Genomic DNA, 13,301 nt, shown 5'->3' on the forward strand with positions numbered 1-13,301 from the left:
TGCTAGGGAAACCTAAACGATTTATGGCGGTTGTGAGTTGGCATGTCTGATGTCGTAGACCTTTCCTCTACTGATTGCCTCACGTGGAAGAATCTAATTCTATGCTTATGTAATGTAGAAATTTGTTTTTAATTTTGTCAAAAATGTGGACGACGAAAGGAGGGACTGTACAGACTGTGGTGGGGCAAAGTCTATAAAAGTTTGTACGAAGAGTTCTGATTGTGAAGTACGCTTACAATTTCATTGTGCAAACTGTAGTAAATGAATGACTATCAGGAAGAATACATGGTTTGACTATTCAAAATTATTGATTCAGACCAGCATAATTCTTGTATTTTGCTGGATCAAGGACTACACCCTGCAACCAACAGCATCGGAAACTGACTTACCTACCAATACCATGTGCGACTATTTTGGGTTTTGCAGAGAAGTGTGTTATGTAAGAGTGACGAACGACAGTGTAAAGTTGTTGAAGTGGACGAGTCACACATAGAAAGAAGGAAAAACCAGAGAGGATGACTTTTAAAGAATAAAATCGAACATATTTGGGTATTTGGTGGAATAGAATGAGGGTCACAGAAGTGCTTTGTAGTAAGAGTGTTTTCCAGAGACAAGGTAACTTGAGTCAGTTTGATAAAGCATTTTATACTGCCCGGTAGCAAAGTGATTACAGATGGCTTTCAGTGCTACAAGACACTGAAAGCAGAAGGATTCAAACTCAAGCTTGTGAACCATTGTGTAGAGATTATGTCTTCCAGTGATCCCAGTATGCATGTGCAGAACATCGAGCGGCTTGGAAATCTGTGAAATCTTCCATTAAAAGAGAAGGGTGTCCAGGCAAAAGAGACCAATCCTACTTGTTGCAGTATCTGTATTTCCATAACTTGTGGTTGCAAGGAAAAGTAGACACATGTGACACACTACCCATATTTTTGCATTACATAGGCATAGAGTACCCAGGTTATGGCAAAAAGGGAATGCTTCCCATAGCATACACATCAAATGGACTTTCTAATGCCGACAACATCGATGATGAATGAGGTAAGTTGTTTCCTTTGTAATTACAAGTATTTTAGTCAGTGCTCTTCTTTTGTCATTGCTGTAGTGGCCACTGGAAACATGCTCATAGTGTCTGCTACCATAATCACGTGATCGATTTAGAATTGCACACGTGATTTAGAATCGCACGCTCTATATCTATCTTTTGGAGCCCCCAGCTTTGATAGGCAAACATTCTTGGAAATTACCAAAACTTAGATTATTAGAGGTCCATGTCAATAGAGATGCAGAATATGTAACAGCTGAAAGCAGTTCACGGGTGAGTTGTCATCTGCAGTGGGGGAAAAATTGTAAAAGTATCTCTGTCATAAATAACTGTGTCGAAAATCAATAGTCTGTCAGCAATAGGTGTCCAATAATTGGTGTACCAACACTTTGTGTCTACTGGCTTTTCTGACATGACTTACCAGAATTTATTTGTGCAGACAGCTCTGGAAGCCATACACTGTAAGATGTTCTGGCTGCCTTATGTAAATTCCAGCCATGAGAAATCTGTATATTTTTGGCTGGAACACTCAAATTTTAAGATCAGCACTTCACAGATTTCGGTAAATAACACTTAACAGACTCAACACCTTCACAGAATTAAATAGGGTCTGCATAGCAAAAATCTTTAAAATGCCAATAATGATAACAGTTCACAAAAAAAGTAAAGGCATGGGAAAAATGAATAACAGAACAACTTCAGAGATGTTAGTTTGTGTGTGCCGTGTTAAGCAAGAGCACCTGTGAATAGTTAGAACAATAAAGTTTATTGGTTAGCATAAAACAGTATCACGGCTACACCACTCTCAACAGCACAGTTATTATCGGTAGCATAGATGATGACCCAGTGAATGGCTGCACCATTATTATGAAGCATCATATGGAGTGCTCAAAATACCTTGCATACCATTATGCTTGCTATATTATGTCACAGACGTTGATTACAGCTCAACAAAGGTGCTATTAATAATGACTCTGAATCTGAAACTGGCGTAGCTATTACATTATTTTACCAGAATTTGAATCAAGTGGCCTTTACTGGGGGGGAAAAAAATCGACGTTTAGTGTGTCAACACAACTTGACAAACTCATTTCTCCTTTAAAAATAAAAAAAATTCAACATTTAGTGTGTCAACACAACTTTGCAAACTCATGTCTTCTTTAATATTGAATACCAGGTCACAAAATCACTGTACAAGGTGAAAATAATTGGAGTCCTGTGATAGCTAACTGTTCCTCTGAATCACAAAGACTCAGATGCTGGGTGGCACACAACTGTCTGCTGTGTTTGGTGTCAAATCTGTTACAACTATTAATGCTGCTGAAACCAGCCATGTAACAGGCAACCCAGTTGTGTGTAGCCATAACTGTTCAGTCAGCACATAAATTGTTAATTTCACTCTTTTTTGAATTTAGGGCAACAGTGAAATCGCTCTCCAGAACAGACGAAATTTCTCATACTAACCCAATATTTGTATTTCCTGACAAATCCACTTTTCTTTTAAAAGACAATGCCCACATTTGAAACTGACCTAAGTGTATCAGTCTCACTTTAAAACTACAGATAAATAATTTTAACTCTTTCTGTGACAATGCCTGCACAGAAAAAACACTAAACAATCATTGTATCAAGAGTTTTAGTTTTTCAAATTTGGCAAAGTGTGGTTAGATTATTCCTCTTACAGTGCAAGGCAGTTACAACTCTAGTAGCTAAGTTATTAATGCTACACAGTCTACGATGTTAACTGCCGCACATTAAAAAAAAATCTATAAACTTGTTTTTGGACAAGCATGGCTTTCAGGCATAGTTTTAATGTGATGTGAAAGGTAATTATAAAATGTGATATTCATAGCAATTAAAATGTGGTCCTCTAAAAAGAATAGATCATTGATTACTGATATTCTAAATGACTACATGTTCTTAAGCTCTCAAACATTTACTATTGATTTCTACAATAAAACCATGCACTGACATATATTTTATATTTAAGTGTTCCACCACACTTCTCCTCACCCACATAATGATAGTGGGCACGCAAGTTAGCTGCATAGCTCTCAGAGAACTCCATATTTGTATGCCCTCAGAGTGATATTACAGATAAGATGTTTGCAGAACTTAATAAAATTAATCTCGTATTTGGATGTAAATTATTTTTGAGAAACTATTTCAGGTTTATTAAAATCTTAAGCAAATTTATTTTGAGTAGAAAAGAAAATCATAATACACCATTCTTATCATTAGGTTGGTCAACAATATGTAGGATGTTTGCATTTTCTGTCCCACATTCAGCTTCCATCCATCCCACATTCACTTTCCATGCCCTCACACTGTTCATAAAATTCACCAGCACACTTTTAGGTCTAATACAGCCTGTTGCTACAACTGGGAGATAGGGATGTACGGGACATGGCCTACACATGAATAGAAAAGGGAAAGATAGGTTGACTGAGCTCCTTGCAAATAATGATAATATATGGGGAGCCACCATCACATTTAGCAAGATCCCTGTGGTTACTGGTGTCAGAGAGGCACCTTTTTTAGGTTAGAAAGAAAGAAATGAAAATAACAGAACAGCGCCACAAAATGCTGAAGAATGCACAGAAAAGTAAGGTTAGCTTATTTCATCAAAATATTAGAGGATTGAGTAATAAGGTAAAAGAGCTTGTGTATTTGGAAAATTTAAAGAGCTCTGAAAAGATAGATATCCTTTGCCTGTCTGAGACCACATTCCTACAGGGTTAGATAAGTTACATATAAAAGATTACACTATAGCAGCTTACTCATGCAGAACTAATATAAGTAAAGGTGGTAGTGTTACATATACACTCCTGGAAATGGAAAAAAGAACACATTGACACCGGTGTGTCAGACCCACCATACTTGCTCCGGACACTGTGAGAGGGCTGTACAAGCAATGATCACACGCACGGCACAGCGGACACACCAGGAACCGCGGTGTTGGCCGTCGAATGGCGCTAGCTGCGCAGCATTTGTGCACCGCCGCCGTCAGTGTCAGCCAGTTTGCCGTGGCATACGGAGCTCCATCGCAGTCTTTAACACTGGTAGCATGCCGCGACAGCGTGGACGTGAACCGTATGTGCAGTTGACGGACTTTGAGCGAGGGCGTATAGTGGGCATGCGGGAGGCCGGGTGGACGTACCGCCGAATAGCTCAACACGTGGGGCGTGAGGTCTCCACAGTACATCGATGTTGTCGCCAGTGGTCGGCGGAAGGTGCACGTGCCCGTCGACCTGGGACCGGACCGCAGCGACGCACGGATGCACGCCAAGACCGTAGGATCCTACGCAGTGCCGTAGGGGACCACACCGCCACTTCCCAGCAAATTAGGGACACTGCTGCTCCTGGGGTATCGGCGAGGACCATTCGCAACCGTCTCCATGAAGCTGGGCTACGGTCCCGCACACCGTTAGGCCGTCTTCCGCTCACGCCCCAACATCGTGCAGCCCGCCTCCAGTGGTGTCGCGACAGGCGTGAATGGAGGGACGAATGGAGACATGTCGTCTTCAGCGATGAGAGTCGCTTCTGCCTTGGTGCCAATGATGGTCGTATGCGTGTTTGGCGCCGTGCAGGTGAGCGCCACAATCAGGACTGCATACGACCGAGGCACACAGGGCCAACACCCGGCATCATGGTGTGGGGAGCGATCTCCTACACTGGCCGTACACCACTAGTGATCGTCGAGGGGACACTGAATAGTGCACGGTACATCCAAACCGTCATCGAACCCATCGTTCTACCATTCCTAGACCGGCAAGGGAACTTGCTGTTCCAACAGGACAATGCACGTCCGCATGTATCCCGTGCCACCCAACGTGCTCTAGAAGGTGTAAGTCAACTACCCTGGCCAGCAAGATCTCCGGATCTGTCCCCCATTGAGCATGTTTGGGACTGGATGAAGCGTCGTCTCACGCGGTCTGCACGTCCAGCACGAACGCTGGTCCAACTGAGGCGCCAGGTGGAAATGGCATGGCAAGCCGTTCCACAGGACTACATCCAGCATCTCTACGATCGTCTCCATGGGAGAATAGCAGCCTGCATTGCTGCGAAAGGTGGATATACACTGTACTAGTGCCGACATTGTGCATGCTCTGTTGCCTGTGTCTATGTGCCTGTGGTTCTGTCAGTGTGATCATGTGATGTATCTGACCCCAGGAATGTGTCAATAAAGTTTCCCCTTCCTGGGACAATGAACTCACGGTGTTCTTATTTCAATTTCCAGGAGTGTATTAAGGCAGAACAAAAGTCCAAAAACATCGAGACAAGTAGCTATTGTAGTGATCACCACATAGAAGTGTTCACTTTTAATTGTAACTTTACACTGATTCCCATTGGGAAATTTTGAACTGTGTATGAGGAATTTGGATTCATTACTGTGCCATCTATCAGACAGCAGCAAGTAGCTAATAGTCTGTGGTGACTTCAGTGTGGATTTTCTAAAATATTCTGATAGAAAGAATGATCTGGAAACCTTATTTGGATCCTACAATATGATTCCAGTAATTAACTTTACGACACCGGTGGATAAAGGCAGTAGGACCCTCATTGATAATGTTTTCTTTGGTAAAGCTCAGAGTAATAGAGTATCTGTTTACCCAGTAACAGATGCTCTCTCTGATCATAATGCACAATTAGTCAGGATAAATAACATAATGCCTTACAATATGGATACTCCTCAGTGAAAACCAGTTAGAATAATCAATGACTCCAGGATAAATGTTTCTGAGAATAGTTCACAGGAGAAGAGGATGAAATTTATAATGAACCAAATGCTAACATAATATTTAATCTATTCCATAATAAATCATATCATTATTTGAAAGTAGCTTTCCACACAAACTAATCAGAAAGGATACTAAACAGCCATGTAAAGACAGATTAAAGTATCTGTGAAAGGAAAAGGGAAATGTATCTTTTGGCAAGAACAAGTATGGACCTTGCAGTAGTTGCACACTACCACTCAAAATTACTAAGAAAGGTTATTAAAAAAATCAAGGAATATGCACATAATGTTAGAAACTGGTACCTCCAACAACAGAGTTAAGGCTGTATGGAACGTAGTGAAATGAAAGACAAGACAACCAACCACAGAACAGGATATCAACAATATTGAACAGAATGGAAGGGCTATAAGTGATGAGTCATAGGTAGCAAATGTATTTAATGATCATTTCTTAAATGTAGTAGAAAGAATAAGGACAAACAGTTCAAGAGAAAAATCACAGCTGTACGTTGAACAAGTAACTCTCATAAAATTTCAAAGAAATTTATCTATTCTCTAGAAAATAAAAGCATAACTTATTCTGATGGTGTTTCCAATGTAGTACTAAAGATTTGTTCCCGAATAATAAGTCTGGTCTTACCTGAAATATATAATGCATCATTAACCCAAGGCATTTTTCCAGAGAGAATGAAATATGCCGTTGATAACCCTCTTTAAGAAAGGTGGTAGGAGAGATGTCACTGTTGACATCATTTTCCAAAATTTTTCTAGAATAATATCTCAACAATAATAGCCTCAGCAAATCACAGTTTGGGTTTCAGAAGGGTTGCTCTACTGAGAATGCCATTTACATGTTAACTCAATAGATTTTACAAGCATTAAATAATAAAATAGCACTGGTTGGTATTTTTGCAACCAATCTAAGGTATTTTCCTAAATAAATTGAAGCTTTATGAGATTGATGGTATAGCAAATAAAAGGATAATGTCATATCTAAGCAAAAGAATGCAGAAAGTTGTTCTGAGTAATTCATTCAACCAGTATAGTAACGGAGACATAATTCTGACTGGGGAGAAATCACGTATGAGATTCCCCAAGGCTTACCTCTAATATACAACAAGTAGAATTAGTTCTTTTTGCAGATGCCACTAGTACAGTAATCAATCCAAGCATACATACAGAAATTTTAAAAAGATACAACATATTAAGTTCTGCACATCTAGGGTATAACATCAACGGCAAATGTAACACATGGTGAGGAAATAATAAAAAAAAGGTGGAAATTTCAAAATTCTTAGGTGTCAATATTGATGAGAATTTAAATTGGAAAAAAGCACATTCTGGAACACCAAAAGCAATTTAGTTCAGCCACATTTGCACGTAGAATCATTATTGTGTAAATGGTGGTGGTTACGACGTATTAACTCACGACATCTATATATCTTTTTTTCTTTTTGGGGGAAAGAATTAGAAATGATCAGAATGTATCCATACTTACAAATTAATTTGCAGTGTGAATGTAAAATGACTCGTTCCACTTCATTACAATGTATTGTGCAGAATGATCCATGGAACATGAAATTAACTAATGAACTGATTTTCTGTTAAGTCTGTTCTTCCTGTCAGTAAAATACAGATAGATTTTATTTCTTTTTTGCTCATAACACTTAATCTTATATGCGTGGGCAATGTCTGCGATTCACAATTGCAGCATTATTGGCACACAGTCCTGCCACATTAATGTGACCATCGCCTATGTTCAACATCAGTGTCCAATGACCACCCACAGATGGCAGGTGATGGCAGTAGCAGTGGAGGGTATATTTATCTGATGTCAGAAAGGGCATTATCATTGGCTTTCAGCACAAGGTTGGAAACATTTCTGAAATGGCTAAGTTTATAAACTGTTCATGTGCCATGTGGTTAAAGTATATTGTGGATGGCAAAATGGCACTATCCAAAACCAGTGGTGAAGCAACTGTGGTGCGCACCATGGGCTATACACGATGAGGGTGAACGATGTTTGTGGAGAGATATGTATGGGTGAATAGACATGCAACTCTTGAGCATCTGACTGCCCAGATGAACCTAGAGTCTTCAATCACCATTTAGCAAACATTGCTACATATGGTCTTCTGCAGCAGGAGCCTGATTCATGCACCCATGCTGATTGTTGGTCATTGGCAACGAAGGCTGGAGTCTGCATGACAATACCATTGAGTTGCACCAGGTGACCTTTTCAGGTGAATCACATTTTATGTTCCATCAGACAAAAAGCAATGACACCATCGAACAATCATACAGGCTAGAGGAAGGAGCGTTATCATTTGGGAAACATTTTTGTGGCATTCCCTGGATGGTATCGCATTCTGGAAGGTACTATGGAACAACCCAAGCATACATCTATCCTCAGGGACCATGTCCACCCCTACACAGTTTCTTTTTCCTTGGCACAATGACATTTACCAGCAGGACAATCCAACATGTCAAACAGCTCAGAGTGGACTGTGTGTGGTTCGAAGAGTAACTGGCCACCAAATTCCCTGGATTTAAACCCAACGGAGAATCTGTAGGACCACTTCGATTGTGCTGTTCGTGCCCTGTATCTTCAACCAAAAAACCTAGTAGCAGCTGGCTGTGGCACTAGAGCCAGCATTGTTCCACATCCCTGTCTGTACCTTCCAGAACCTCATTAACTCTCTCCCAATGCATCTTGCAACAGTTCGTGGTGCTAAGGGTGATTACTCAGGCTATTGACATGTGATAATTTTAATGTGACTGGATGGTGTACTATGTAATAATTTAATTCATAGAAGAATAATTTATGCCAAAGCACAACAGTTTTCATACATGATTTAGTACTAAATTTAATGCTAAGACAGGATTTTCACTTATATTATTATTCATGTTAGTTCCATGTGTGTGGGCCTTCAAAGATACGCCACTGATCAGTCATCTTTTAAAAGTGTTTCAGTCAATGTCTCCAGTAACAAATTATGAAAAATAGCTCCTTTGATATAAGGTTTTTCTACATCAATGTTAATCTTCTATTAACCACATGAAAACTGTTTTTATGCCTAGTATTTATTTACTAAAGTCATAAATAGATAGATGGGATGATCAGTACCTCCCTGCTGGAGGAGCGACTCTCAATGCGAGGTAATAGATACACTAAAAAATAAGTAAATGCTGTTCTCCTAGCTCCAGTTTTTGAGGTTGAAAGGGGATATAATTGGGAGTATTTGAGAGGAAAGGAACGGATCACTCAGAATACAAATTGAGGAACCTTGGAACAGGAGGTAAGAGACAAAGATGAAGGAAAGATATACTAAAATGCCTTAAGACAGCATGCCACCATGCACTGTGCAAGGGCAGTTCAAAGATGGTAAATGGATGTGAATGTATAAGAGGTAAAATTGAATATAGAAGAATGAGAAACTTCATCTGGGGAGAATAAAACAAGCCATTGTTCCATGTTTTGCATCTTTCATTTTTTTGTACTAGCTGGTTTACTCTTAATCAAGTGCAGGTCAGTCAGAATGACCTGCCCCACACCCATCTATTTCTTTTTTCCCACCCCAAAGAAGGAAATTGTTGTTCCAAAAGCTAGAAGACGTGTATTTACTTGTTTGATGTATCTGATGACTCTACTGGAAACTGCACCTCCTAAACATTAGTACTGTGCACCCCATCTCTCTCTCTCATTTCTTTTAGTGTCTACATGTCACAGAAGTCTCACACAACACAAAATTGGTAAAACAACCAAAAAAGCTCAGTATTTATAGTACAGTTCCTTCTGTCAACATAATTTTTCATTCTAGACCAATGCCAGATATTGATAACCTAATGCAGGAATGGCCAGCTGAATTTGAGCAGCAGTTGCAGGAAATTGGTTTACCAACAGCTGACTTGGATTGTAACCTGCTGAAATATGTTGACATCATATGCAGTAAGAAAATTAAACTTCCCACAAAATGTTTATTATTCTTATATATAAAACATTTAACATCACTTTAACTTTGTCCTCTTCTTTTCAGATTTTTTCGATATCCCTATATATGAATCAAGGATACAGTCACTACATGTGCTGTTTTCTTTGTATGCAGCTGTTAAAAAGCATGTGAACAATAATCCAGTATGATTACTCAGCTCTCATACATCTGAAGTGGCGTTTCAGGCTAACATTGTATCACAATTACAGAAAAATGATTCAAAAATGTGCAGAAACATGTAATAAATGATTTTATGTGAGTTTAGTAGCATAAATTTATGTACTTTCCATAAAATTATTAAAACAGTAACAGTACACTCAATATAAATTGCTTTCAGTTTTAAGGAAGACAGATCAATGTCCACCTCAGAGTTGTAACTGAATGAAACACATCACATGAAATGCAACTGACTTTTTAAATTTTTAGTTTGTGATTAATACATTTTTTTCATATGTTAATCAGTAATTTTGATGGGACTCTGTTAGCATTATCAATGAATACTACAGTTTTGAAAGCAGGCTTTTTTGTGTGTGTATACCTGTGCACTTGAGAGAAAAAGTCACAAATGATTTTATCATCATGCAGTGAGTTTGGAGTACGTATTACTTGAAGAGGAGTTCACCAACCAGTGAAAACAATCAAATTTCTATGATTCTCAGGATAGCACTTAGGGACCTTCACTTTATAACATACTGCATCTCTTCAAAGAAGATCTAGTTCCTTTGACTGATGAGCTATAATTTTCAGCAAGGATTGCAGTCATCCTGTTGTTCCATATAGGTAGGAAGTATTGTGTAACAACAACGTAAGCATGGAAAGCAGTTTCTAATGAGAACAATTGGAGAAATTAAAAGAAGGAAAAGAACATTATGAACCAGGAATGTGTAAGTTTAGAAAATACGAAAGAAATTGAACTCCTATCATTGTAGGGACCTTCCTGCTGTAGGTATGAGTACTAGAAAGTGAAAAAATTTTGACCTCATTACTTAGCTTAAAAGTATTGAAATGTTGCAAAACGCCTTTTTTCGTTAGCCTAAGAAATAAGTACAAATCATGGTGAGATAACATCTCTCTCTCCACACTCAAAAAGTGTTATCTGTCTGAAAGTGACATACCCAAAATCGGTAACTATGTCAAAAATACTTAAATAGCAATCTAAAGAGGTAAATATTTACAAAATGCACTGTTTTTTTTAAGAACATTCATAATTATTCTTAACAATGCCTGGATAACAGTAACAATGTGTTGAAAATAGTGATACTAGAATATTTCAAATGTTGACATTAAAAAATGAAAAAGTCGTTAAATTTATGTAAAAATGCGTGACATCAACCAGAAAATCTGTTCAAAATAAGCCAAACATATGGATCAATTAGTGTACAAATTATGACGCAAAATGTGTAGTACTGCTGATAGACACATATAAAAATAAAAGTGACACACTACCTCCCTTTTGGAACTAATACTCTCTTCATCGGAGAGGAGAGAGGGATAGGTTAGACAAGGTTAAAAAGAAAGGGCAGGTCACTCAGACCCCAGACGGTAGTAGGGATGAGGGTAGACAAAGAATCTTTGTGTACATCTATACCATAACTTTGGAAGTCCTTTCTGTATTTATTTCAAAGACTTCATCAAGAAATGTCAATTTATTTATTCTAGTTAGTTACTAGAATATTATTATTACTATTTTTAGCTTCTCCAATTCCTTACCCCACCTGTCTCACAAAAGTAATTGAATTAAATCACTTTGCCATCAGATTTTCATTTTTCATCCATTCATTCATTGTGTTCCATTGAGCCCATCAAGGAGAATCTTCTTAGATGTGGACCTAGTCCAAGTATACACCAACAAAAGACAATCAACTTGTAGAAACTTAATCTGGTCACTATATTAACAATAAACGATAACTGTACTTCTTAATATAAATTGCACTCATGCCAGATAACTACGATGTAGTAAATTAGAAGAAAAGTTGATACTTTGGGGGGGGGGGGGGGGGGGGGAAGAAACTGCTGCTTCCTCATTTATACCAAACAACTGCTGTTTATCTTCCACTGGCACCTTCTTTTGATATTTCCTTGATTGTATTGTCATATTTCACAGAAAATAAATACCTACATCTATAGCAACATAAACCTGTTTACAAAACACTAATCAGCCAGAACATCATGACCACCAACCTTCTAACGATATAAACCTGTCCAGGCAATAGCAGCGTCACCTGGCACGGAAAGCTGCTAGTCAGTCACACACATGGTGCATGTGCCTTTCCCATTCAACTACGACTGAAATGAACAAGTGACTGTCAGCACTGGACGTTGGTACAGTGGCAGAGCATTGCATGGTCTGATCATTGCATGGTCTGATGAATTTTGATGCCTTCTTCATTGTGCCGATGGGAAGGCGCAATTCCCTAGTCTTCCAGGGGCACAGGAGTACTGCGGGACTGAGACAAGTTGGCGGTGGCTCCATTATGCTCTGGGAACATTCATGTGGGCATCAATGGGTCTATTGGAAGTCATGCAAGGCACCATGATGGCCAAGGAGTACCGTACACTGGTTGCAGACCATGTACACCCCTTCACAATATCATTTTCCTGATGGCAGTTGCATTTTTCAACAAGATAATACGCCATGTCACAAGACTGAGTGTGATGGATGGTTCGAGGAACATGGTGGAGAATTCAAATTGATGTGCTGGTCCCCAACTCGCCAGATCTGAACCCTATCAAACACATCTAGGATAGGATTGAGCTTGGCATCAAAGCTCATTGGCCCCTCATGCCATGACGCATCACCGCTTTTATCCATGCCAAAGGTGGACACACCGGCTATTAGGTAGGTGATCATAACGTTCTGGCTGATAAGTATATACTACTACTTGTCATGCAGTATTACAATGAACAATGCCACTTGCCACGTAACTAATAGGAATTTTCAGTTCCTGTATCTAAGTAATCTGATGATTTGGTTATAATAGAGGGAAACATTCCACGTAGTAAAAATATATCTAAAAACAAAGATGATGTGACTTACCAAATGAAAGTGCTGGCAGGTCGACAGACACACAAACAAACACATCCATGTAGTAAAAATATATCTAAAAACAAAGATGATGTGACTTACCAAATGAAAGTGCTGACAGGTCGACAGACACACAAACAAACACAAACATTCACACAAAATTCAAGCTATCGCAACAAACTGTTGCCTCATCAGGAAAGAAGGAAGGAGAGGGAATGACGAAAGGATGTGGGTTTTAAGGGAGAGGGTAAGGAGTCATTCCAATCCCGGGAGCGGAAAGACTTACCTTAGGGGGAAAAAAGGACGGGTATACACTCGCACTCCAATCCGCTCCAGGGATTGGAATGACTCCTTACCCTCTCCCTTAAAACCCACATCCTTTCGTCTTTCCCTCTCCTTCCTTCTTTCCTGATGAGGCAACAGTTTGTTGCGAAAGCTTGAATTTTGTGTGTATGTTTGTGTGTCTGTCGACCTGCCAGCACTTTCATTTGGTAAGTC

At 39.2% G+C, this 13,301-nt stretch overlaps 1 protein-coding gene across 2 annotated transcripts in view; it reads left to right on the plus strand.

The window, feature by feature from the left end:
- The window catches only part of LOC124595277 (intraflagellar transport protein 46 homolog), a 154,345-nt gene extending 144,286 nt beyond the window's left edge, over positions 1–10,059 (plus strand). Inside the window, exons 7-8 of one of the 2 annotated variants that reach the window (XM_047133953.1) lie at positions 9,608–9,735; positions 9,824–10,059. In XM_047133953.1, coding sequence (XP_046989909.1) covers positions 9,608–9,735; positions 9,824–9,927 — 232 coding nt within the window. In that variant the 3' untranslated portion in view covers positions 9,928–10,059. The remainder of the gene's footprint in view (positions 1–9,607; positions 9,736–9,823) is intronic. The other variant, XM_047133954.1, reaches the window with a different exon arrangement.
- Positions 10,060–13,301: the final 3,242 nt, after the last annotated feature.

The sequence above is a fragment of the Schistocerca americana genome, chromosome 2, assembly GCF_021461395.2.
Source record: "Schistocerca americana isolate TAMUIC-IGC-003095 chromosome 2, iqSchAmer2.1, whole genome shotgun sequence".
Lineage (NCBI taxonomy): Eukaryota > Metazoa > Arthropoda > Insecta > Orthoptera > Acrididae > Schistocerca > Schistocerca americana.